The 22,299-nt window shown below is 59.0% G+C and overlaps 9 protein-coding genes and 1 pseudogene across 9 annotated transcripts; 2 read left to right on the top strand and 8 right to left on the bottom strand.

Moving 5' to 3' along the window:
* Positions 1–587: 587 nt before the first annotated feature.
* Positions 588–4,506, bottom strand: ACA1_103220 (RhoGAP domain containing protein; the record flags this gene model as incomplete). The annotated part of the gene is made up of 14 exons (XM_004332930.1): positions 588–646; positions 737–786; positions 866–1,160; positions 1,251–1,800; positions 1,863–2,591; positions 2,686–2,756; positions 2,777–2,985; positions 3,064–3,188; positions 3,275–3,370; positions 3,496–3,570; positions 3,649–3,755; positions 3,823–3,951; positions 4,104–4,172; positions 4,314–4,506. 14 exons carry the CDS (start codon positions 4,504–4,506, stop codon positions 588–590), a joined length of 2,757 nt encoding a protein of 918 aa, XP_004332978.1.
* Positions 4,507–5,422: 916 nt separating this feature from the next.
* ACA1_103210 (uncharacterized protein) lies at positions 5,423–6,244 on the bottom strand (the record flags this gene model as incomplete). Its single annotated transcript, XM_004332929.1, has 3 exons — positions 5,423–5,764; positions 5,827–5,976; positions 6,038–6,244. 3 exons carry the CDS (start codon positions 6,242–6,244, stop codon positions 5,423–5,425), a joined length of 699 nt encoding a protein of 232 aa, XP_004332977.1.
* A 336-nt stretch (positions 6,245–6,580) lies between these two features.
* Positions 6,581–7,014, top strand: ACA1_103200 (proteintyrosine-phosphatase; the record flags this gene model as incomplete). The annotated part of the gene is made up of 2 exons (XM_004332928.1): positions 6,581–6,937; positions 6,991–7,014. 2 exons carry the CDS (start codon positions 6,581–6,583, stop codon positions 7,012–7,014), a joined length of 381 nt encoding a protein of 126 aa, XP_004332976.1.
* A 710-nt stretch (positions 7,015–7,724) lies between these two features.
* On the top strand, positions 7,725–10,240 carry ACA1_103190 (zinc finger family protein; the record flags this gene model as incomplete). Its single annotated transcript, XM_004332927.1, has 13 exons — positions 7,725–7,811; positions 7,896–8,020; positions 8,106–8,209; positions 8,288–8,395; positions 8,497–8,636; positions 8,805–8,898; positions 9,019–9,186; positions 9,266–9,381; positions 9,487–9,556; positions 9,641–9,710; positions 9,777–9,849; positions 9,928–10,095; positions 10,190–10,240. The coding sequence occupies 13 exons, from the start codon at positions 7,725–7,727 to the stop codon at positions 10,238–10,240; spliced, it is 1,374 nt and encodes a 457-aa protein (XP_004332975.1).
* Positions 10,241–11,067: 827 nt separating this feature from the next.
* ACA1_103180 (PH domain containing protein) lies at positions 11,068–11,519 on the bottom strand (the record flags this gene model as incomplete). Its single annotated transcript, XM_004332926.1, has 3 exons — positions 11,068–11,139; positions 11,217–11,327; positions 11,427–11,519. 3 exons carry the CDS (start codon positions 11,517–11,519, stop codon positions 11,068–11,070), a joined length of 276 nt encoding a protein of 91 aa, XP_004332974.1.
* Positions 11,520–11,970: 451 nt separating this feature from the next.
* On the bottom strand, positions 11,971–14,363 carry ACA1_103170 (CBS domain containing protein; the record flags this gene model as incomplete). Its single annotated transcript, XM_004332925.1, is given in 10 exon segments — positions 11,971–12,048; positions 12,090–12,112; positions 12,184–12,238; positions 12,255–12,404; positions 12,493–12,558; positions 12,632–12,779; positions 12,911–13,133; positions 13,221–13,322; positions 13,426–13,510; positions 13,590–14,363. The coding sequence occupies 10 exon segments, from the start codon at positions 14,361–14,363 to the stop codon at positions 11,971–11,973; spliced, it is 1,704 nt and encodes a 567-aa protein (XP_004332973.1).
* Positions 14,364–14,893: 530 nt separating this feature from the next.
* ACA1_103160 (serine/threonine dehydratase) lies at positions 14,894–16,549 on the bottom strand (the record flags this gene model as incomplete). Its single annotated transcript, XM_004332924.1, has 7 exons — positions 14,894–15,053; positions 15,144–15,299; positions 15,391–15,479; positions 15,559–15,654; positions 15,725–15,780; positions 16,319–16,462; positions 16,537–16,549. 7 exons carry the CDS (start codon positions 16,547–16,549, stop codon positions 14,894–14,896), a joined length of 714 nt encoding a protein of 237 aa, XP_004332972.1.
* Positions 16,550–17,058: 509 nt separating this feature from the next.
* Positions 17,059–17,699, bottom strand: ACA1_103150 (uncharacterized protein; the record flags this gene model as incomplete). The annotated part of the gene is made up of 4 exons (XM_004332923.1): positions 17,059–17,142; positions 17,227–17,352; positions 17,426–17,540; positions 17,638–17,699. The coding sequence occupies 4 exons, from the start codon at positions 17,697–17,699 to the stop codon at positions 17,059–17,061; spliced, it is 387 nt and encodes a 128-aa protein (XP_004332971.1).
* Positions 17,700–17,833: 134 nt separating this feature from the next.
* Positions 17,834–18,822, bottom strand: ACA1_103140 (uncharacterized protein; the record flags this gene model as incomplete). The annotated part of the gene is made up of 3 exons (XM_004332922.1): positions 17,834–18,028; positions 18,100–18,234; positions 18,322–18,822. The coding sequence occupies 3 exons, from the start codon at positions 18,820–18,822 to the stop codon at positions 17,834–17,836; spliced, it is 831 nt and encodes a 276-aa protein (XP_004332970.1).
* Positions 18,823–18,973: 151 nt separating this feature from the next.
* On the bottom strand, positions 18,974–22,153 carry ACA1_103130 (annotated as a pseudogene).
* Between the last annotated feature and the right edge of the window lie 146 nt (positions 22,154–22,299).

Below are 22,299 nucleotides of genomic sequence, written 5' to 3'. Positions count from 1 at the left end.
TTGCTGCGGCACATAAGCGTCGTGGGAAAGGTGCGGCTTCTAAAAGATGCAGAGACGACAGACAAATCGATTGAGCACAGCTGCAGATGAGGAAAAGAGAGGTGAATGGTACTTGTAGTCTGAGGTAGTTGTCGGGGAATAGGAGGAAGCAAGTGAAGCTCATGAGCAGAAGTAGTAGAGCCAGAAACAGCACTTTGCTCCGCAGCAGACTGTCGCCACTCATCTTCCTCAACTCTCGGTCAGTCTTCCTGCGGCAAGGCAACAGTGCAATCTTTCACTCTTTCCTCTTTTCTCTTCTTGTCGTCGACTATCAAGCCTTGGGTACACTGCGGGCACCCAACCCAACACCTGACCACCGGGATCCTAATAAGGACAATATACCTGACCTGCGGCCCAAAAGTCAGACAAAACGTCACAGGCGCTGTTTCTTTTTCGAATGACCACATGGGTGGTCATGGTGGTGCCCCACGTTGATGAATCGAATGATTCAAATATGTGTCCGTGCTTTACTATTTTCTGTCTGTACACACGTGCCGATGAACTGGCTCTCCAAAACAAAACAAAACAAAACAAAAAATCAAGGTGTGCTACCACTTGTCGGTGAGATCACACGGGAAGTGGTCCGGCTTGGGCAACATCGACAGTTCTGGAGGAGAAGGAGGGAGGAAAGACGGGCGAATCGTTAGAAGACGAGGTCACTCGCCAAGGGTTGGGTACCCCAAGGTTGCGGGCGTACCACCCAAATTTTCCCTGCTGCACCCATTGGTCTCCGCTTCCGTAAACCCACTATTTGGAGAAAGAGTGTGCCCGCAACAACGCCGCAGTCAGTTAACCATATCAACATTGACCGGCGTTATCAACGTACCTTCTCCGCTTAGTGGCCACCTCGAGTTTGTCTCCGCTCTTGCGCTTGGCCGCGTTGTCGCTGACCCGGCCCACCGATTGCTCTCGCCTCTTGGGCGGTTGGTGATGGAGTGGTGGCGGCTCCCTTTCGACCGGCACCGGCGACGAGATGGCGATGTTGTCGCCCATCGTAGCGATCTTGCTTCCCTTTCGACTCTTCGCCAGCATGTGAGACCCGCTTCCACTGGCACCAGTGTCTCTGTCGCGCTCCTTTCGCACCGCCGGTGACTGCCTGAAAATGAAAGATTTCGAGCGAGCTGCGATTTGTTTGGGAGGGGGGAGAGAGTGAAGAGGGGTTAGACCAGCAGGTCACTGAAGGAGAGGGGGCCGAGGTCGTGGGCGCGTACCATGACCAGGCCGGTGACCATCGTCCCTGGCGGGGAGTTTCGCGGCCAGGCCAGTGTCGGCGCTGGCTTCGCGAGTGAACCTGCTCCGGAGCGGGGCGGCGGGCGACGGCACCGCGTGGGGAAAGTGGTAGTACCCGATGTCACTGTTGTGGTGGCGCTTCGCCAGCGTGGCGCCACCGTCGCTCGCGGCGAGCGCGGATTCACCCCCGCCTCCCTGCTGCCGGCGCGCGTTCGGCGGCGAGCCCGATGGCGAGAGCGGCGGCGAGGTCGGCGGCGAGAGCGCCTGCGCGGCGCTCCCAAAGTCGGGCGACGACTTGGGCGAAAGCGGTGAGTAGTTCCAGGAGCTCTGGGGTGATGGCGAGGTCCGCGCAAGCAAAGGCAGCCGCCCGACCGACGGTGGCGCGTCCTTGAGCAGGGCCGAGTAGGTCTGAATGGCCGCCGACGACGACACGAGGAACGCCGCGCCCGTCTTGTCCTTCTTCATGCGCTCCAAGTAGAACGAGAGCTCCTTTCGCCGCAAATGCAACACTCGCAGCTCTTCCCTCTCCCTCTGCACAGTTCAATTACAATCAAGTCGGGGGCCAGTGGAGTGGGGGGGCTGGCCAGCGGTACCTTGCTGTCGAGCGAGTTGAGCTCCTTCTTGAGCCACTTCTTCTCGGCCTTGAGCTGCTTGATGCTCATGAACTGCACGTTCTCGGGGATCTTCTCGCGCTCGCGCCACAGTTGCAGTCGATCATAGAGCAGGGCGATGATCTCCTCCTTCTCCTGCTCCCTCTCGCGCTCGCGCTCTTCCTTCTTCTCGCGCTGCCGCTCCTTGCGCTCGTGCTTCTTCTTCTCCTTCTCCGGCTTGTGCTTCGTCAGCCCGAACAGCCGCGAGCCGCCCCGCCGCGGCTTCAGCTCCGGCTCGGGGGTCATGCTGTCGTCGGCCTGGGTCTTGGTGAGGAGGTCGTTGGCCGACGCGCCCCGCTTCGTGAAGTCCGGCGGGCGGAACCTCTCGCCGCTCGCGGCCGGCTTCACCTGCGGTGCTCCGTCACCATCTACTCCGCTGGTCGTGGCGAGCTCGGCCGCGGCACCATCGCTGCTGTGGTCACCGATCACCTCGGCCTCATCGGCCGAGGGCTGCAATTCGGAGGTGGACCTCCTGCTCCGTTGCACGTCCTTCTCGGCGTTGGCCTTGGCGATAAGGGCCTTCATGCGCGCGACCGACGACGTCGTAGGGCCTAGGGCTTGGCTTTCTGTGATGGACGATTTGGGTGCCTTGGGCGACGGCTTGAGCGAAGTCTTCGGCTTAGAATCGAGGACCGACCACGACAGCCGCTTGGCGCCCAGCACCGCGCGATCCTGATGGTTCAGTTGACAGGTGGAACACGAACGACGAGGGCGTCAGCAGTTGCTTTGTACACATGTAGGCCGCCGTAGCGCAGCAGTCGAGTACCTTAGGCCGGATGATGTCATCTGACGTTTCCTCCTCGGTGCTGGCGCTCTCGTTGCCGTACTCGGGCGCTCCTCCTCTCCTCCCCCGAGACCCGACTCGTTGTCCTCATCCCCTGCGGCTTCGTCGACGCCAACGTATTGACGGCGCTGCGAGACCTCTTCCTCTTCGTCGTCGTCGTCGTCGTTGTCTTCGTCGGCTCCACTTTGTTTCCTCCTGATGCTCGACAGGAACGTGAGTTGCGTTGGCCCCTCCGACCTCGCACTCAACGCCTCGCGTTCAAGCGGAAGGTTTGGCTTTGTCCTGCGGTGAAAAATAAAAACCCAGCTTTAGCTTTGCCTGTAGTTGGTCGGGCTACGATCGCGAGTCGCGAGGCCGTACCCGCGCGCTGCACTCAAGGGGGTGCGGATGGGGTCGCTCCTGGCTCGCGCGCTTTTTTTGTTTCTAGATCCCCGCTTGGCCCACCCCGAGTCCTCCTCCATGATGCACAGCGGTACGTCTGCCGCCTGTTGTGCAATATTGAAAGGGGGGGGAGTTGGCAAAGACGCAACTTCGCGCTTGTCATGCAGCGCAAGGTGAGGGTGAAGCGTACATTCATCACAAACGCATACTCGTCGATCAGAGTTTTCACTATTCGGTTGACGTGCGGCGCCTCCTCCATTAGCTTCATCCCATCGGCCTCCTTTGGCTGGTGGTGGTGGGAAGATTGGGGGGGAGAAGAAAAAACAGGGTACGAGGTGAGCAAACCTTTGCATTCGGGGTACATCCGCACGAGAGCGGCAAACTACGCAACAAGCGGGTTGGACCGAGTACCTGGAGCATCAGGGGTCCAAATGTGATCGCCAAGTTCATCGATGTCATCTTGTTGTTCTCCGAGTGTTGACACACCTGGCAAGAGGTTAAGAGGTCAAGATTGTCGCAGATCTGCTAAAGTGAGCTGTGGAAGCGGGGGAAATCGAGGGGTACCAGTGTGAGGAACTCGAGCAGGTACTTGAGCACATCCCTGTTGGCTTCGGGCAGCAGGCTCAGCTTCTCGCGCAGGGCGCACAGGCGCCCGACCATCTCTTGTTGGACTGAGCAAGACTCGGATTGTGAGCGGGAGATATGGTAATAGGGGAGGACGATGGATGCAATACAGACCCTGCGCTTCGATGAGTAGCGGGTAGAGCTCGTAGGTGAGCAGAGGCTCGGGCAGGTCCCGCAGAAACTGCTTGAGCAGGCCCGACACGGCGTGCACGTCCGATCCCGGGTACACCCCTTGCCGGCCCCCTGCGACCATGCACCCGCGCCAACGCGAGAGCCAAAGGTGAGGAGGCATGCACTCGTGCCACGACAGGCGATGGCCTCTTGATCAAGGGACGAAGATAAAAAAGGATTGGGAGGGGGGGAGGAAAGAGAGAGGCTCAAAGAGGCGAGGGTACCGCTGCTTTCGTATTCCAACTTCATCTCGTTGATGAACTTCTGTGATCCGGGGATGCGAAACAACCCCTCTGCGTCAAGGCCTTGAAGGGGGGAGGGAGAGGAGAGAGATTGAGACGGCCAAACCCATGAAAGCAAAGTGGGACGGGGGCATGATGGAAAGATGATGGTGATAAGGGAATAATTGAAAGAGTGGGCGTGGAAGGGCCTACCGAAGGTCTTGAGGTACTCGATGGTGTGGACGGTGAGGATGGGTATTCGGGTGTTCTCGTAGCATTCGAGATCGCCGAGTGGGACGCCAAACACCTTCCTGGCGGTCTTCTTGCCACCAAAGATGCTCCACACCCGCTTCTTCTTATCCCTCCCGTTGTTGCCGCTGGCTGTGTCCTTCTCCTTGAACTCCATCATCGACGGAAGCTCCTTCCCATTGAGATTGATATTGTTTGACGAAGGCGATGGCGATGGCGAGGTAGTGGTGGTGGTAGATGTGTGGGACCCAATGTCATGGATCCCGCTGCTGTCCTTCTCCATGCGGTGTAATCTCTCCCGCTCACTTCACCCTCCGCGTCCGTTCGATGCAGATAGCGCGTGGAGGCGAGGAACCGGGGGAGACCCTCGAGAGAGAAGGTTGTTTATGGTTACTTGCCGTTGTTGGCCGTTGCTGGGCTTCGTTGCTCCGGTTTAGCGTTGTGCTGGTTTTTGCGCGCGGGCAGATCCCAAATTCGAAATGTGGCCGCCTAATCTGGGCGTGCCGGGCATCGCCACTGGTGGAAATGCCCGTGGGGCCGACCACACCGGCACCTCTGAGCTATTCCCCATACCATGTGCTTCACCCCATCAGCGGAAGCAACTGAAGTGGTGGAGGAGGTGGTAGCGGTACCCTCCTCCTGCTGGGCTGTGAATGATCGACACAGCTAGCTGCCGAACTGCATGGCAACTGACTACGAGTTGCCAGGGAGATCCAATGACACATGCGCGCGTGTGCTTGCCCCTGTACCATCTCACCACACCAAGGGAGGAGGCGAAGGTACGACGTTGCTGATGCAGGCCTGTGATTTATTTACAACACCAAAGCACCACCAGGAACGTGTTGAGCAGGATGACCGGACAGAAAGAGAGACAGGAAGGAAACACGAGCCAGAGCGGCAAGGTCAATGGCTGTGAACGCGAGAGAGAGAGAGAGGAGAATGAGAAGAAGAGAATGGGGGACGTAGCGACACAGGCCGAGTTCGCTATCCGGGAAGGTGCCTGTGGCGAGTGACGTTGGGCTGTTGAGAAACGTCGACTCGGTCGGGAGAGGTTTGCTGATGGCGATGGCCCTCTACATGATGGTGAATACTCGCTTCTTGTCTGCACTCCGGGAGGAGTTGGGCGATGGCGATCCGCTGCCTTCTCCGTTAAGCTGAGTTGCGCTGCGCCCCTTCTCCTGGTCGGCCGCTTGCCGAAGAGACTCCTCGAGCTCCTCGATTTGCCCGTCGCGTAGCTGGAGCATCGCTTCGAGCTGTTGTGTGTGGATTGACTGGCCCTGCAGCTCCTTCTCCAACGCGATCACCTTCTCCCGCTCTTCTCGCATGTGGACCCGGTAGAGCTGGACCTGGCGATTCAACTCTTGCTTCACCAATTCCAGGTCCTCCTCGGCTTCTTGTCGCAGCATCTCTTCTTTCTGTTCAAAAAAGCATAAATTAATTGGCGAGAATTTTTAATAATCTGTGAGATGTAGCGCACCTTCATGCTTTCGTGCATTCGCTCCTTGTCCTGCCTTTCGTTGCACAGTTCTTGCTCCAGCTGCTTGACCAGCTTCTCCAGTGCCTCTTGAATGGCAGCGGGATCTTGCTCCTCGGCCATTGCCGCCAAAGCCGTGCCCTCTACTACGCCCTGTAATGTTCACAATATTATATTAACATCGAGTGCCGGAGGGGGCGTGGCGGTGCCGTACCTGCACGTCGAGTGTAGGGCTCTCATCTTCACCAAAGACATGGAAGATACGCTTGAAGAGTGATTTCTTTCGCCTTGGTCGAATGAGGTCGTTGTCCTCGCCCGTAAGCGCGAACAGTGTGAATGCAGAAATGAATAGCACGAAGAGGGACGCGTGTGGATTGCGCACGACGGCCTCGGGAATGATGAACGACGAGAGTAGCTTCATACCCCCGCTCAGAATCCAGACTTTGATCCAATGTATTCCAACAGCTAGGCGTGTAGTGAGAGTTCCCGTTGTTGGCGCCAAGCAAGTCACGCCCAACCTCGTTCGCCCTCTTTCAACGAACTTTGGATTAACCACAATTTCACTTATGTTTCCCAAACTCACTTTCGAAGTACGAAATGCTTGAAAAGTGAGATACTGAAAAGAAAACATGAAGAAAAGAAAGTTGGGGGTTTTTTTTGCTATTCGACGAGGAAGAAGATGGGCGAGGTGAAGGTGCTGTTTGTGTGTTTGGGCAACATATGCAGGTCGCCCCTGGCCTACGGTGTGGGCAAGAAAATGGCCGCGCAGCAGGAGAGGTCACTCAAGGTGGTGGTCGACTCCGCCGGCACGTGCGACCATCACGCCGGAGACACGGCGCACCACGGCTCTGTCGCCGTCGCGCGCAAGCGTGGCATCGACATCACGGACCACCGCGCACGGAAGGTGAGGAAGAGCGACTTCGACGAGTTCGACTACATCGTGGCGATGGACGCCTCCAACCTACGCGACCTCAAGCGCAAGTGCCCACCAGAGCACGCCCACAAGCTCTCGCTCCTGCTAGCACACAGCGAACAGCACCGAGGCGAGGACGTGCCAGACCCCTACTACGGCCATCCGTCCTTCGAAGTGGTGTTCGACATCGTGGAGGACGGGGTGAGAGGCTTCTTCTCCAGCGTTCTCGCTACCCGCCCCAACGCGTGATGCAGCCTTGGGCCAGCACTCTCAACTAAACAAACTTGCACCTTACCACAAGCCGACGTGGCGTGGGCACGATGGTCGGGCGTGGGAAGGCGTGCGGCCACGTCACATCCGCAGACTTTTCTTTCTCACACTTTCGCCCAGATTGCACAAATTGTTTATCTGCAAGGATTCTCTGCATTACAACAGTCACGCTTGGCCTTGTTCGCATCAACAAGCTGCACAGGGGTGTGAACAAATTTGCTCATCCAAACAGATAGATACACAGATAAATAGATAACAAGGAAAAAAAAATGATAGAACACATCCGATCAGTCTGCAGACCTCTGCTCCTCATACTCTGCCTTGCCTACCTCTCCTCTATCGCCTTCTGTGTGCCTTCGGGCGAATCACCTCCACCTGACGTGCGTCTCACCATCACACCCCCCCCCCAAATTCGTAATTAACGATAAGCTTCGACCCATCAGACCCCTTCGGATTTTCTGGAAATCATCGAGCACCAGCAACATAGCCTCAACTACTCCAACATCTTTAACTTCAGGCCGCCACGGAACATTTCCGACTTCTACAAAGGTACGCGTGATGCATCCTCCATCTCTGTGGATGCAGCTTCTCAAGAGCCTGTTCATTAGGCGTGTGGGAGAGCAATGTCGATAGAAAGCCAACACAAGAAGACGGGCAGCCGGAAGATGACGCTGCCCACGCCACGTCCGGCAAACAAGAGGGGCCAGGACCCAAGCTTATGTTCGAATTCACCGAAAGATCTGGTCATCTGCTCTTCCAGATCGTCAACAAGCCCACGCCTCTTACCAACATCGACGTCGTTCAGGTACCTGAGCACGAGCTGCTGGCGCCAGGCTCGGTTTGCTCACGCCACTCCCCCTTTTCTTTGCGCGGGCTCGCGTGCACACAGGGCGAGATGGTGCTGCGCAATGGCATCTGGACAACGGACAAGACGCAGCACTTCGTACTGCAGGGGCTGTACTTCTGGAACCCTGGCGATCTCTTCCTCATCGCCAATCCCGTACACTCCAAGCAGTATTTGGCCCCTTCCTTCTCTTCCAGCGCTTCACCCCATGATGCCTACATCGAGTCAGTGCTAATGAGCTCTCTGTTCTGTCAGTGGTGCATCGCCCATCATTCAAGACTTCATGCTCACGCTGAAGAACGATAGCACCGTGCACGACGCTATCGCCCAAGCTGGCAGCATTCCCAAGCTTCTTGCCGGTAAGCCCTCCGTGCCTCCTCTGCCACTCTCAGCTCCCCACCCGTATACCTCTCTTGCTGACCGATCGGGATGAGCAGCGACCAATTCCAGCGCGGCGGCTGCCGGGATGAATCAGTGCTACTTCCAAATACTGTTCAAAGCCAAGCCGTCACCGTTCCAGCTCGACAAGGCCACGAGGAACGGAGGTACTGTAGTGTCAACCCAAGCTGAACATCAGATGGATGACTTGAACTACCGCTCACGCTTCTTCCTATCCTTCTTTCTATCTGGGCTGTCTCCCCTCCAGATGACGACGATGCGGCGAAGCCGATCATGGACGTGAAGGGCATCATGCACAGTCCCAACTGCGATTCCGTGCTCGTGGCTGAGGTGTCCTCCATCCAATTCGACACCTACTACCGGAAGGCCACCAACTACGTCATCATGGTCACCTTCGTCACCTGCATTCAGATCCTCCTGCTCATTAAGCAAATGGAAGCCACCAACACACAGTCGGTACGTAGTCGCGCGAGCCATGCTCATCGACCCTCCCGCTTCTCTTGCATTTGAACTCGTATTGTTCTTAATTAATTGGTCCATCTTGTGCACTTACAGGGAGTTGCAAAGGTGTCGCTACTGACCATCGGCGCTCAAGCGGTGATGGACTCCTACCTCTGCCTCATCCATCTCACCGCTGGCATCGTAATCGGTGCGTAGTCGCTGGCTGCTGCTGCTGCTGCTGCTGCTGCTCTCTCTCTCTCTTCTCTGGGCGCATATCCACTAGCTGATGGGGCACTCACCCATCTCTTTAAACTTGTTGTGAACACAGAATCTGTATTTAATCCCTACGCCACGGCCGCGTTCTTCAAATTCGTTCTCTTCTCCATCTTCGAGATGCGCTATCTCCTTCTCATCTTCAAGGCCCGCAACCCCGAGACGTTCGCCGCTGGATGGCGGGCAGTGAGGCGGAAGCTCGGCCAACTCTATATTCGCTTCTGTACGTTCCCCCCCCCGGTCCCCGGTGCACGCGCGTTGGGGTCCTCATCTCTCCTTCAATTTCCAATGATGCCGTGCAGACACTGTCATCTTCACCGGCTTCGTGGTGGTGTATTACTTCCACGGCATGTTTTACTTGGGTCTCTTCATGCTCTACTCCATTTGGATCCCCCAGATCTTCTGCAACGCCACCCAGGTACTCACACCTACCCCACGATAAACCAACCAACTATGTTTACTGCGCGGCGTCTTACCGAGTGTGTGCCCATGTCTCTTCCGTCATTTTTTCTTCATGTTATAGTTCCATCGCAATGCACTGCTCAAGAAGTATGTGGTCGGAATGACCCTCACGCGGTTGTGTATCCCCATGTGTACGTTCTTCCTCCGTCCTTGTGACTGCCCTGCGAGGCACCGTATGCCCCGAATAGCTCATTCTCGCCGTTCCACACTTGCAGACTTCTACGGCTGTCCGTACAACTTCCTTCACGTGCAGCCCAACTACAACCTTCTTTCCTGGCTGGCCGCGTACGTTCCTCCTCTTTCGTTCAAGAGTACGAAGAGTGGTGTGGCTCACGCACACGCCACCATCAGGTATCTGCTGCTGCAGGTGTTCGTCTTGTTCACCCAAGACCTTCTTGGTCCTCGCTGGTTCCTCCCTCGACGGGTACGTGTTCGCTATTATCTGCTCCCTCCCTCTCCCAGTGATCGGCACGCTCACGTTCTCTCCGTCCACCTCCAACAGTTCCTGCCCGACAAGTACGACTACCAACGGCCTGTACATGTTGACGCCGAGCAAGGCGAGTCGAAGGAGTGCGTCATCTGCATGAGCGTGGTGCTGCCCAACCAGCGAGACTACATGGTGACGCCATGCAACCACCTCTTCCACCAGAACTGCCTTGAGCAGTGGATGGTACGCGTCACCATCATCACCGCGCACCCACACACGAACGCACACACGACACGCAGGAGCCAAAACTAATTTGGTGTGGGTTGGCATTGCACAGGAGTTCAAGATGGAGTGCCCCACCTGCCGTAGGCCACTGCCCTACCCATAGACCCCGGCCACCATCCCTGGACTATTTATTGCCTCGGCGGCGTAGCTGCACAAGGCCTCTGCCGCACAGAGGCGGTTTTGAGGGCCAAGAGTTGAGCCTCACGCGACACATGTCGTGATGACGAAGAAGGAAGGGTTCCACTGCGCGTACGCTGCGACGTTCGTCGTGAGCCGCACTCCTGCGTTTTGTAAAGAAGAGTCGTTGAACAGCCTCACCCTCTTGCACATTCCATTGGCGAGCTTTATTGGCCTCTCACTCCTGATTGGCAAAGAGGTCTTCCCTGCCCTTGTACTTCTTGTTGTCATCGGGTCCCTTGCGATATTTGATGGTGTCCTTCTCGGGGTGCATGTTGAGCCTTGCATCGTACTTCTTCATCCCCCCCTTCTTGCCCCGGTTGGCTGGGAACGCCCGGCCCTGGGACAAGTCCACTTTCATATCCGGATTCACTGCATCCTTGGGCACTGTGCACTATCATCAACTCCCTGTGCAGGACATCACAAGAGGAGAGGCAGGGGCCACGCACCACCGAGCTCAACGCCCTTGTCGAGGACGTCCTGGATGGGCTGGATGGAGCTCTTGGGCTTCTGCTGCTGCGACATGTTGGCTGCTCGAGTTGTGTTGAGTGTTGGCCTGGCGAGGGGGCGATGACTTTGGTTCTCTCGCGCTGGGTGCGGCCGGTTGTTGGGCCAGCTTTCATCGAGACTACAGTTAGAGCCAGGAATAGTTTTCGGTGGAAAGGAGCCGGTTTTTGTGCGATACAATGAATGATGAATAAACAGGGATGTAGGTAGTTCTCCAGGTCTCCGTTCTTCCTAAGTGGAGTGAGCTCAAGGCTCGGGCAGCTGCTTGGCGCGCTGCAGGATGTTCATCCAGTCGGTCTTCTCCTTTTCAGTTGGGGCCTGGGTAATGACCACACAACATGTGTGAGTGGTGCGGGGGCTTGGCCAGGGCAAGCAGAAAGTAGGAAGCAGCGTACCTGGAGGATGTAGGTCCTCTTCATCATCTTGAGCGCAAACTCGTTGTCCTGGCCGTCGACCACCTCGAAGTGGTTGTTGAGCATGATCGATCCACACGCCTCCGACTTGTCCTGTGTATCGGCCGTTCGTCGTTAGTTTATTGCACACACGCACCTCGACACACGACACACACGCATCACCGCACACGCGCACGAGAGAGAAAGAGGCACCTTGACGTCACGGAAGTAGACGAGCACGTTGCCGCGCAGTTCGAACCACCTCCTCTGCCACTTCTTGTGGAAGGCGGGGCTCCTCTTGCACATCCAGCCCTGGTGGGTCAGGTACACCGTACCACTGGTCGTCGTCTCCTCGCTGTTGTTATTGTTATTGTTCAAGCTCGACGGTGCGCGCCTGCGGCCGCCGGCGCCCTCGTCGTCGCGGTCGTCGTAGTGCCCGTCCTCGAAGCCGCCGTCCGCGTCACGCCCCCTGCGCATCGAGCCGCGCCTCGGCGCCGGGCCACCACCACCGCTCCGGATGTTGGGTGCCAGGTCGTCGTCGCTGTCGCTATCGCCGTACTGCCGCCTGCCTGGGCCTCGCCTCTCCCTGCTGCGGCTGCGGCTCCTGCGCGGGCTGCGGCTCCGGCTTCGCCGGTCGCGCCTGCCTCGATCCCGCGGGCTGCGGCTCCGGCTGCGCGTGCGGCTCCGGCTCCGGCTCGGGGTGCGCCTTGATCGGCGGCCGCGGCTCGAGCTGCGACTGCAGCTGCGCGTGCGGCTCCTACTCCTGCTCCTGCTCCGGCGGCCCCGATTGTTCGCAGCCCCGCGGCTGCGCTCCCGGCTCCTGCTCCGGCGGTCCCTGCGGTCGTTGTCCCGGTCGTCGGCGTAGTTGGGAATCACCGTGTTGGCTTTGGGGCCTCGCCCTGCCACGTCATAAGGGGGTGTGTGGGCTGATGACGTGGCATTTCACAGAAATAGAACGGGGGGCGCGTACGGTCCCACTCGAGGTACTGGTCCTTCTCTTCGAGGTCTTCGCGCTGCTTCTTCTCCTTGAGGAGGAGGAACCGAATGAGGTCTGTACAGTGGAGCATCTCGAGCGGGCTTGTTCTCGTTGATGACCCACACGCCGTTCTCCCCCTGCTTCTCGTTCATGAGCTCGATCACCGTGTCCACCGACGTGTTGGGCACGCAGAAGACGGGAACCGGGACCGGTTGCTGGTGTGTGTGTGTGGTGTGTGTGGTCATTGTGACGCGTTGTTAGTTTGTGTTGGACCCAAGAGCTTTGGGGTGGGCACTGCTGTACCTTGGTGAGCTCAAAGAACTCGAACACGTTCATGTCCAAGGTGGAGCAGTTGTGGCGGTTCAAACCCTGCACCAAGAAAGAATGTATGCAAACCGTTACTGCTGCGTTGCGTTGCGTTGCTGCTGGATAGATGGCGTACCCGCAGACAGGAGAAGCTGAAGGTGGTGAGGAGAGCCCCCGAGTTGTCGGTGATGGCCACCATGGGGCACTTCTTCTTGACCATCAGCGTGAGGAGCTCCACCACCTTTGTATTCTTGGGCGCCATCGTCGAATTGGTCGTCAGGTACCTGGCGTTCACCGGGAAGAGAGTGTGAGTTCGTGTGTGTCGTGTCCTGTGTCGTGTGTCGTGTGTTGCGTGTTGTGCGTCGTGCGTGTCGTGTCGTGTGCGTGTGTTGAGATGGCGTGGGGGGGGGCGTACCTGAGGTAGTTGACACTGGTGCCGCGCAGGGTGTTGATGTACCTCCTCGAGTTCTGCTTGAGGAACCACAGCAGGGAGCTTTGCTTGATGACCTTGCCGTCGTGCCCGCTCGGCCCCAGGGGGAACTGCTGGATCTCCTTGCTGAGGACCTTGACGATCGAGGCCAGCGGATCGCGGGAACCGACGCCGCACTGCTGCCACGACGGCTTGTACTTGGAGATGCCTGCTCCCCAATAGAAAGATGTAAGGCCATGTGTGTCGTGTATACCGTGTGTGTCACAGTTCAACTGCAAGAGAGGGCGAGGCGCACTGTTGAGCACGTCGTGCACGGTGTGTTGGGTCATGATTTCGCCCATCTTGGAGAGCAGATCCTCTTTGGACGCCTGCAGTGCCCGCGTCAGGAGATAGGCGACTGCCACAGACGACACACACACGCGCGCAACTCATCGAGGTAAGTGGCCCCCGAGGAGGAAAGACAGAGACTGGGCCACGCGTCGCCGTGGGGCGCAACGTACTGACGTCGTAGATGTCGATCATTTTGTCCATTCGGCCGTCGTTGGTCCGCACCGGGAGCGACGTGAAGCGGAACTCGCCCAAGAGCTGCGTGTGGCAGGCGCATGTGCGTGTGTGCATGATGATGAGTGGAATGACCGTATAGCTAGAGTGTGAGAGTGTGTACCTGGAGGGCGGTCTCGACGGACTCAGACGACTCGACGATGATGAGCTCGGTGGCGAGGCTCTCGGCCGGGGTCTCCTCCAGTAGGTTGGTGAGCGGGGTGCACTGGGACCTGGCCGGCACGCCGCCGCCGCCGCCGCCACCGCGCTGGGCGGCCTTGTCCTTCGGGTTCATGTAGTCGCCCAGGCTCATGGTCGTGTTGCGGCGGTCCGGCGGCCGCGGGCGGCGCTCCTCGCGGTCCCTTCCGCCGCGATCCCTCTCCCGCTCCCTGTCGCGGTCCCGCTCCATGTCCCGCCCACCGCGGTCGCCTCCACCATGCCCACCGCGGCCCGCCTTGCGCTCGAGGCTGTTCCCGCGCTTCTGGCGGTCGTCGTCGTCGCCTTGGTCCCTGCCGCGGCCGTCGGCCTTGTCGAAGCGCGAGGTGCGCACCTCCTTGTCGCTGCGTACGCCCCATCGGTCGGCCCCGGGCGCCGTCGCAGCGACCGCGCCGCGATAGCCGTCGCGCTTGGCCAGCGGGTCGATGGCGCCGCCGCCGCTGCCGCTGCTGGTGCGCACTACGTAGAAGCTCTCGCTCTTGCCGCGAGGCCCGCGCCGCAGCTGGGCGACGTGGCCCAGCCGCGGGTTGGGGGCGGCGGCTGACGTCATCACGGGCGCCCCCCCAAGGGCCTGGCCCGCGTTCCGCTTAATCTCGAGGTCCTTGAGCATCCGCAGGAGTTGCACCTCCTTCTCGAGATTCTTCACATACTGCTCGTCCGTCGTGGGGTCTCTCTGGGCCATTTTCTTTTCTTCTTGACCTGAGCTCCTCGATATCTATGATTTTAGATGTCGCTGATGTTGGAACGAAGAAGAGGTGGTGTCGCCGCTGACGTTGGTCTCTCTCTTCTTCTTTTTTCGTTCAGCTGTCGACGTTGGAGTCGAACCGAGACCTAAGCTTCAAGTGAGATCTCCTTCTCCTCCCGTGTGTCGGCTCTCTTCACTTCCAAGGTGGCTCGAGAGGGAGTGGAAGGGCACGACTCGTGTTGTCTCGAACGAACGGGCGCGCGTGGCTCTGAGTCATCATTGGTAGCGCGCATTTTGGTACCTGGTATCTGGGGAAACGACCGTTAACTGGCAACCAAAACCTGAAAGGTAACCCGTTTGCCATGTCCAATTAAAGCCAGCAAATAAGAGGGGCCATACCATTACATGCAGCATTGTGGACCATACACTCGGGGCGACCTGGACTTGCTCTCGTACCAATTATTTGGTGGTGGAAAATGAACGGTTGTTGGCAGTCTGATGAGAAACAACACGCACATACCTCCGCCTTACCAGCGCCAGGCGTCGAGGTCGACGTTGCCGCCGGAGAAGACCACGCATATCCGTCGCACGTCGGGATTGGCCTTGCGGAAGTCCTCGCTCAGCACCGCCGCCAGCGAAACAGCCCCGCTGGGCTCCACCACCAGCTTCATCCGCTCCCACACGAGCCTGCGCCACCAATCCCCGCTGGTCGTGTTGGCGGTGCGCCGCGCAGGCAACAAGGAGGAAGATGGAATGGGAAGCATGGGTCCATCGTACCTCATGGCAGCTTTGATCTCCTCTTCGGAAACAGTGTAGATGGCGTCGACGAGGTCCCGGACGACGGGCCACGTCAGGCTGCCGAGCCCCGTCCGCAGTCCATCAGCAATCGTCGAAGTGCCGGTTTGGGGCAACAGCTCGCCGGCTTCCTTCGATCTGCGCGTAAGGTGCGAGTTTGGTGCGTGTGTCGTGTGAGCGCTTGTGCAGCTCTGTCAGGCTATTGAATGGTGGCCGGGAGTCGACTCACCGGTAGGCATCGTCGGCATCCTTGGGCTCGGCACCAAAGACTTTGATGCCAGGCTTGAGAGCCTTGGCTGCAATCGCTACGCCCGACATCTGGGAGGGAGCGCTCAAACGAATGAGGCAGCTAGCCCACCACAAATGAGAGTGAAACACGGTCGCGTGTTGTCCGTACCATACCGCCGCCGCCCACAGGGGTGATGATTGCATCGAGATCTGCCACCTGCTCGAGGGCTTCCAGGGCGATCGTGGCCTGGCCAGCGATGACATCCTACACATGTGGTGCCGCACGATGTGTGTGAGAGAGTGCGAGAGAGAGTTGGCGTAGATCCGAGTGGTACCGGATTGTTGTACGGATGGATGAAAACTGCACCGGTCTCTGCCACAATTCGATCGGCTGCTCGCACGAACAGATCACCACAATGAGAACGACGTTCAGCGTGAAGATGCACGTGATGTTAAGATGTTTAAAAATAAATTCCAGCTCCGCTAGCCTAGAAGATAGGCGCTCACAGACACCACTTGCTTGTCCGATCATTTGTCTTGAGTTTGAGAGGAGGGTGGACCGTTTAAAAAACTTCACTGGTGTGCAGTGTGAAGCCGATCGCTGCTCCCTGGACCGCCCCACAGCACAGCTGCAGGGGACTTGGTGCCAGGGCGCCCACAAGAAATAAGTCTAATCTTGAGTCGTGAGGCACATTGGCCTCACTACCAGAGATTAAGCTGATAAGAACAGATACTACACTTGATCTTAGCCACGAAGGCCGAGAAGATGCCTCTCCGTGTTGTGGGCACCGCCCATTTATACCTCAACCACGCACACAAGCTTGAGAGTGGGAAAAAGAACAGCTTTCTCCCTTGCTCATAACTTCCTCAGAACACATGCACACACACGGCACGCGCATCCTTATAGAAAGACAAAGAGAGGAGAGTACCTGTGGGCTGCCGGGACTCGACAGTGGGGCAGTCGATGACTTGAGCGCCGTAGCCCAGCACGCCACGCTTCTTGACGGCCGGGGCCGAGAGAGGCATCACGATGTAGGCGGGAATGCCGCGCAGCTTTGCCGCGAGTGCCAGCGCTGCAGCCACACCGGTGTCGTGTGAGCTGTCCCCTCCGGACGTGATGGGGCAACGTAGTCGCGGGCGAGGGCACCTACCTTGGGCATGGTTGCCGCTGCTGTGGGTCACTACGCCTTTGCGGGCTTCTTCGTCTGTCAGTTTGAACACGGCGTTGCAAGCGCCTCTAATCTTGAATGCTCCGACCTGCACATGAGAGCATGATTCGCTTATTACTCCACCACTATTCTCATGAGAGTAGTGCCGATGCGAAGTTGGGGGGGGGGATACGGAACCCTTTGAAGATTTTCGCATTTGAAGAAGAGATTGCATCCGTTCGTGAGGGCGTCGAGAGTTTGCCATAGGGCTACGGTTCGGGGATGCAATGAAAATGAGTAGGCCTCATTTAACTTGAAGCACTCGTTCACTCTGTAGAACTATTTTTCTACTCATGGCCTTCCCCTCTATACGCTTTGCCGCCTCCTGCACCTCGGCCAGCCCCACCAACCCCGCCGCTCCCTCACTGTGCTGCATACGGAGGCAAAATACAATCTCGCACCCAGGCCGGAGAGAAGTGGGCGAGGAGGAGTGGTGAAACACATCATCGTTACAACTACTTTCACTGTTGTGAGGTTAGCGGCGTGTTGGGATCGAGCAGGGTGCCAGAAGAGATGGCGGCCATGGTCTCCTCTATTCGCATCACCTGCAGCGCGGGATGAGAAGGGTGAGCGTCGGAGGCAACGCCGACGTCTGCAGATCATAGAGGCCAGAGCGATCGACCACATACCCTGGCCTCGATGGCGGCGATGGCCGTCTCGCGCTTGTTGAGCCGGAACTCGGCGTTGGTGATGGCTTCCTCCACATCTCCCATGCGAGCCTCCCTCACTCGCCGATCGTCGTTGAGTCGCAGCACCTACAAGCGGTCCACCAACCACGACGAGCGGTATGAGTGCACGCCCACGCACACCACATTGATGAGTGCGCACTTGCTTCTCGGCGTCGAGGAGCTGTTGGTAGGGCATGAGGAAGGGTGATGGCGCCTGGCGAGCGTAGGCCAAGTACGGTTGCTGCCCACCGCCCCGCGGCTGTTGCTGCCCATAACTACTCAATGCGCAGCGCCCCATGCGTAAGTAGTGCTCGAACCAGACTGTTGGGGGGGGGCACGAAGAAGGCGGGCACTTGATAGAAGGAGTAGTACCCAGAGCTGGAGGGAGGCGAAGGGTAGCGAGACTGGTGATGTGGCGAGTGGGGCCTATGCATTCGATTGGCAGATCAAAAGGCGAATGATGTGGCGGAATCTTTCAACAGTGGTTTCAAAACGTAAACAATTTGTTTCGTCTTATCGGAAATATTCGGCGGTTTTCAATTTAAATTGCATTATTTTCTTTGTTTTCCTACACACCTTGGCCCGCGCCAGATCGCGACTTCTTGTGGCCTCGCTCAGCCTCACCCTCCTTGCGCTTGTACACGCCCGGGTTGGTCTGGAAGTAGTTGTGCACGAACTTCCTGATCTTGTCGGCGTTGAACTCGCCCTTGCCCTTCTCCATGACCTTGTGCGTCCAGGTACGCGACAGGTACTTGAAGTCCTCCTGTTGTTTCCCACGGTGAGGATTCGGGTGTGCGTGGTGTGTGGTGGCTGTTTGTGAGCCGCGAGACGAACCTTGGAGGCGATGCGCTTCTGCTTGTAGTAGTACTCGAGACACTGGATGATCAGCTTCGATATCTTGGCCTTGAGCTCCTTCCGCTTCTTCTTCTCCCGCGCTTCCCGCTCTTCCTTGGCCTTGGGGTCTTCCTCCTGCGCATGACGATGGCACACAGTGATGACATCATTAACAACAAGTCACGACCGCAAGCAGCCCAGAGGTGAAGGAGAAGGTGTTACCTTTTTCGCCGCCTCCCTGCGCTTGCGTTCTTTCTCTTCCGCCTCCCGGCGCTTGGTCTCCTTCTCCTCGGCCGCGCGCCGTTCCCGCTCTTCCGCCTCCCGCTTCTCCCGCTGCTGCATCTGCTGGTCGTTGTCGATTTGTGATGACACGGCGGGCGTAGGAGTGGTAGCGGCGGTGTTGGCGGACATGGGCGTCGTTGGGAACTGGGGCTGGTAGGCGTTGCCGACGCTGCTGGCCGAGGCCGCCTGCACTTGCGTGAGCAGCGACGGCAAGAGGCCCGCCTGTGGTGGCGTCGCATTGGGGCGGACACCCGCCGCTGTTGGCATCACGCCCGGGTAGCCCATCATGAACGGCGGAACCCTGGCCGACATGGGCAGAGCGTTCGGATAAGGGAAGGCCGCGGGCGCTCGGTGGAGGGCAGCGGCAGCGTTGGCAGCTGCGATGGCGGCCGCGGCCTGCGGGGTAAGCTGTGCGGCCGGGGGCACGGCCGAAGGAGGCATGGAAGAGGTGGAGAAGTTCGACGGAGCCGCAGGCCGCGGTGGCTGCTGGTGGTGGTAAGGCGGCGGAGTCCTTCTCCGCTCTCGCTCTCGTTGGCGCTCCCTCTCGCGGCTTCGGCTCCGACTTCGGCTCCGGCCACGCCTTCGGTCGTAGTCAGACCGCTCCCTGCTGCGATCCCTGCTTCTGCTCCGGCTCCGGCTCCTGTCCCTTCGACTCCAGCCCCTGCCCCTGTCCCTGCCGCGATCCCTGCTCCTGCTCCTGCTGCGGCTGCTGCTGCTGCTTCTGCTTCGACGCCTGCGATCCCTGCTGCGGCTCCGGCTCCGGCTCCGGCTGTCCCTCTTCCTGTCGCGGTCCCTGCTGTCCCTCCGGCTCCTTCGCGATTCGCGGCCTCGGTCCCTGCTCCTGTCGCGGTCCCTGCTGTCGTCTCTGTCCCGACGATCGCTGCCGTGCGGCGGCGACGTCGTGGCAACTTCGGGAGCCTGCACATCCAGCATTAGGGCCTTGCTCCCTCGAGACGGAGGAAGCGACAAAGAGAGATACCTTGGCTGTGCTGGCCGGCGCCTGCTGGGCTTGAGCCTGGGGCGTAAGCAAGCCGGCTTGCTGCCGCGCGAGAAGAAACTGGGCGGCCTCGGGTGTCATTGGTTGTTGCGTTGGCTGCTGCTGCTGCTGGATTCGCTGCATTTGCTGTTGCTGAAGGATGTGCGCGATTCCCTGCTGCGAGAGCTGCGGTGGGAACGCGAACTGTTGCGCACGCTGTTGCGCGGCGATGGCCGCCTGCACGGAGTAGGGCACCGGCGGACGCGCAACGCCGGCAAAGTTGGGCATGCCGAAGGGCGGAGTCTGGAGGGGCTGATAGGGAGCAGCTGCTCCCGAGAGACCAGCGCTCGGCGGCGTAGCGGGCGGCAGAGTTGATGACGTGGTGCTTACGCTGTAGGACTCGCGGTGAGGTGACGAGGGCGCGCTCGACCGCGGGGGAGTCGCCGCTCTGGGTGGAGTTGGCTCCTAGTGGGGTATGTTTGCGATTAAACAGGTGATCGCGGCTGAAAGCAAAGCTTCATCAATGCTTCGCCGTACCCGCGGAGGCGGCTCGACGGGGGGCAGCTTGGACTTCATCTTGGCTCCGAATTTCGAGACCCTCTTCTGTGGCTGCGCAGACGGGACGTAGATGGGCTCCTCGACCCTCTTCTCCGGTTCCCTCTCCCACCTGAACACAGGGAGGAAGATCACGTCAATACCGAAGAGAGCGCGGGGGAGCGAACCAAACGAGAGGGCGACGTACTGCGTGTCCTGAATCTCCGACCAGACCTTTTCTCTGTCCCACCCCTATAACACAGCATTGGTATCAGCTCATGTGTGCCGTCGTGGTTAGGGAGGGTGGAAAGTGGATGGGGGAGGGGCTTAGGCTGCGCGTACCTCCTTGCGCTCGAGGGCGTCCCATTCCTTGGGCTTCTTCGACGCCCTCCGCCTCTCCCTGTCCTGTTCCTCCTCCTCTTCCCACTCCCGCTGCCTGCGCTCCTTGTTGTCTCTTTCCCTCTCCTCGGCTTCCTCAACACTTCCGCTTCGACTCCGTCCCCGCCTTCGCCTACTTCGTCGCACCTCCCTACCCTCCTCGCGCTTCCTGCTCTTCTCCTCTCCTTCCTCCTCTTCGTTGCTCGATCTCCCCTCGTTTTCGCTCTCGCTCTCGCTCCTGTCCTTGGCTTCCCTGGCCTGGCGGCTCCTTCTTCGAATCCTCCGCGTTCTTCGCCTCATCCCTGGCGGGCGCTTGAGCGGTGACACCTCGAAGGTGACGCCGCCGTCGTCTTCCTCCTCCTCCTCTCCGCTCATGTCGCTTTCCAGCTCCTCCGCCTCCAGCGGGCCGCCGGCTTCCTCCGTCGACATGGCACCGAGTTCCTCGGCGTCGCCGCCGCTGCTTCGTCTCCGCTTGGTCTTCTCTTCTTCCTCCTCATCCTCCCCAGATGCGTCCCTCTTCGACTTCCGCGAGGCTCTCTTCGCCTTCTTTTCCTTCCTTTCGCGCTTCCGCCCTTTCTTTTTCTTTTTCTTTTCCTTCTCCTGCTCGCTGTCGTCGCTTTCGCTCTTTGTCGACTTCTCGACCTCTGCTCGCTGCGGCTGCTCTTCTCCCTCCTTGGGCGGGGCCTGCCAGTTCATGAGCAGGTCCATGTCCACGTCGCCCTCCTCGCTGTCCAGTTCCGATGAGGAATAGTAGTCGCCCTTCACGCGCTTGCCCTCCTTCTTTTCCTTCTCGTCCTTCTTGCTCGCGCTTCGCTTCTTCGCCGACGACGACTTGCTGTCCCTCTTCTGCTTCCTCTTCTTTTCGTCTCGTGTCGACCTGCCGCCCTTCTTCTTGGCGCTGCTGCTGCTTGTCCTCTTCTTCTTGCTCTTCGACTTCTTGTCCTCGCCCTCGTCGTCCATCTTCTTCCGCTTTCGGCTGGCGGCGCTTTGGCTGGCCCGCTTACTCTTCTTGTCCTTCTTTGGAGACCCGGAAGAGGGGGGGCGTGTGAGGTGGGGTTCCTTGTGGTTGGGCGGTTTTGGGGGGGGGGATAACGACCGTTTCTCGGCCTCTGCGAATGCTTGACGGAGGTACTGTTCTACTTGCGCAGCACTGTGACCACAATACGTCGATGCGACGTCAGCCCGCAAGGTTCCGGCTGCAGAGGCGGCATGACGAGGAGAGGAATGGGAGGTGGAGCGCGTTGGGGGAAGGTTCGTGCCTGGCTTCGTCTACAGGGTAGAACTCTTCAACCACGACTGTCCCCGCCAGCTTCGGGACGAGGGAGTGCCTCCCTCCTTCTCTTCGAGCTTGACCGCCGCAGGAAGGTCGTCGGCGACGGGCGATTTCCCTGCCACCACGGACTCCTCCTCGATGACCTCGTCGATCACCACTTCGCCCGCTTTCAGGTCCCGGCCCAGGGTCTCGTCCTGGATCACGATCTCGACCAGGTCGTACACCTCCGTGGCGGTACCGACGTCGCCCACCTTGTCATTCCGCGTCACCTCTGTCTTCTCTTCTGGGCGTGGCTCTTTGGCGTCTTCCTCGCCGTCTCGGGGCTCTCGGCGGTCAGCGACATCAGAGCCCTCCTCGCTGCGTCGATCCGTCGCCGTCTCCTTGTCACGGGCTCCGTCCTCCTCCTTCTCCTCCTCGTGCGCCTCTTCCTCTCCGTTTACCTCGTTGCCCCTTTCCTCGACGATCGCGTCGTTCGGTTCCTTGGGTTCGAGCGTCTCTTCTTTCTTGTTGTTCTTCTTCTCCGCCTCCATCTCCATGGCGTCGTCGTTGGTGGCTACGTCCCATTCTTCCGCGGCTTCTTTTAAGGCCTCCACGGGATGCACTTCTTCCATGTCGTTGGTGTGGCCTGGCCCTTCTACTTCTTCTTCTTCTTCTGCCTTCGCTGCGGCGGTGGGGGTTGCCTGCTGTGCGCTTTCCTCCTCCTCGCCGAGCTTGCTGTTGGTCGGTGGAGAAAGGTCCCCTGGCGATGGTCGATGCT

Source organism: Acanthamoeba castellanii (genome assembly GCF_000313135.1).
Source record: "Acanthamoeba castellanii str. Neff unplaced genomic scaffold scf7180000084653, whole genome shotgun sequence".
NCBI lineage: Eukaryota > Discosea > Longamoebia > Acanthamoebidae > Acanthamoeba > Acanthamoeba castellanii.
Note: the sequence above shows the minus strand (reverse complement) of the source record. Positions and strands in the feature narration are given on the sequence as shown.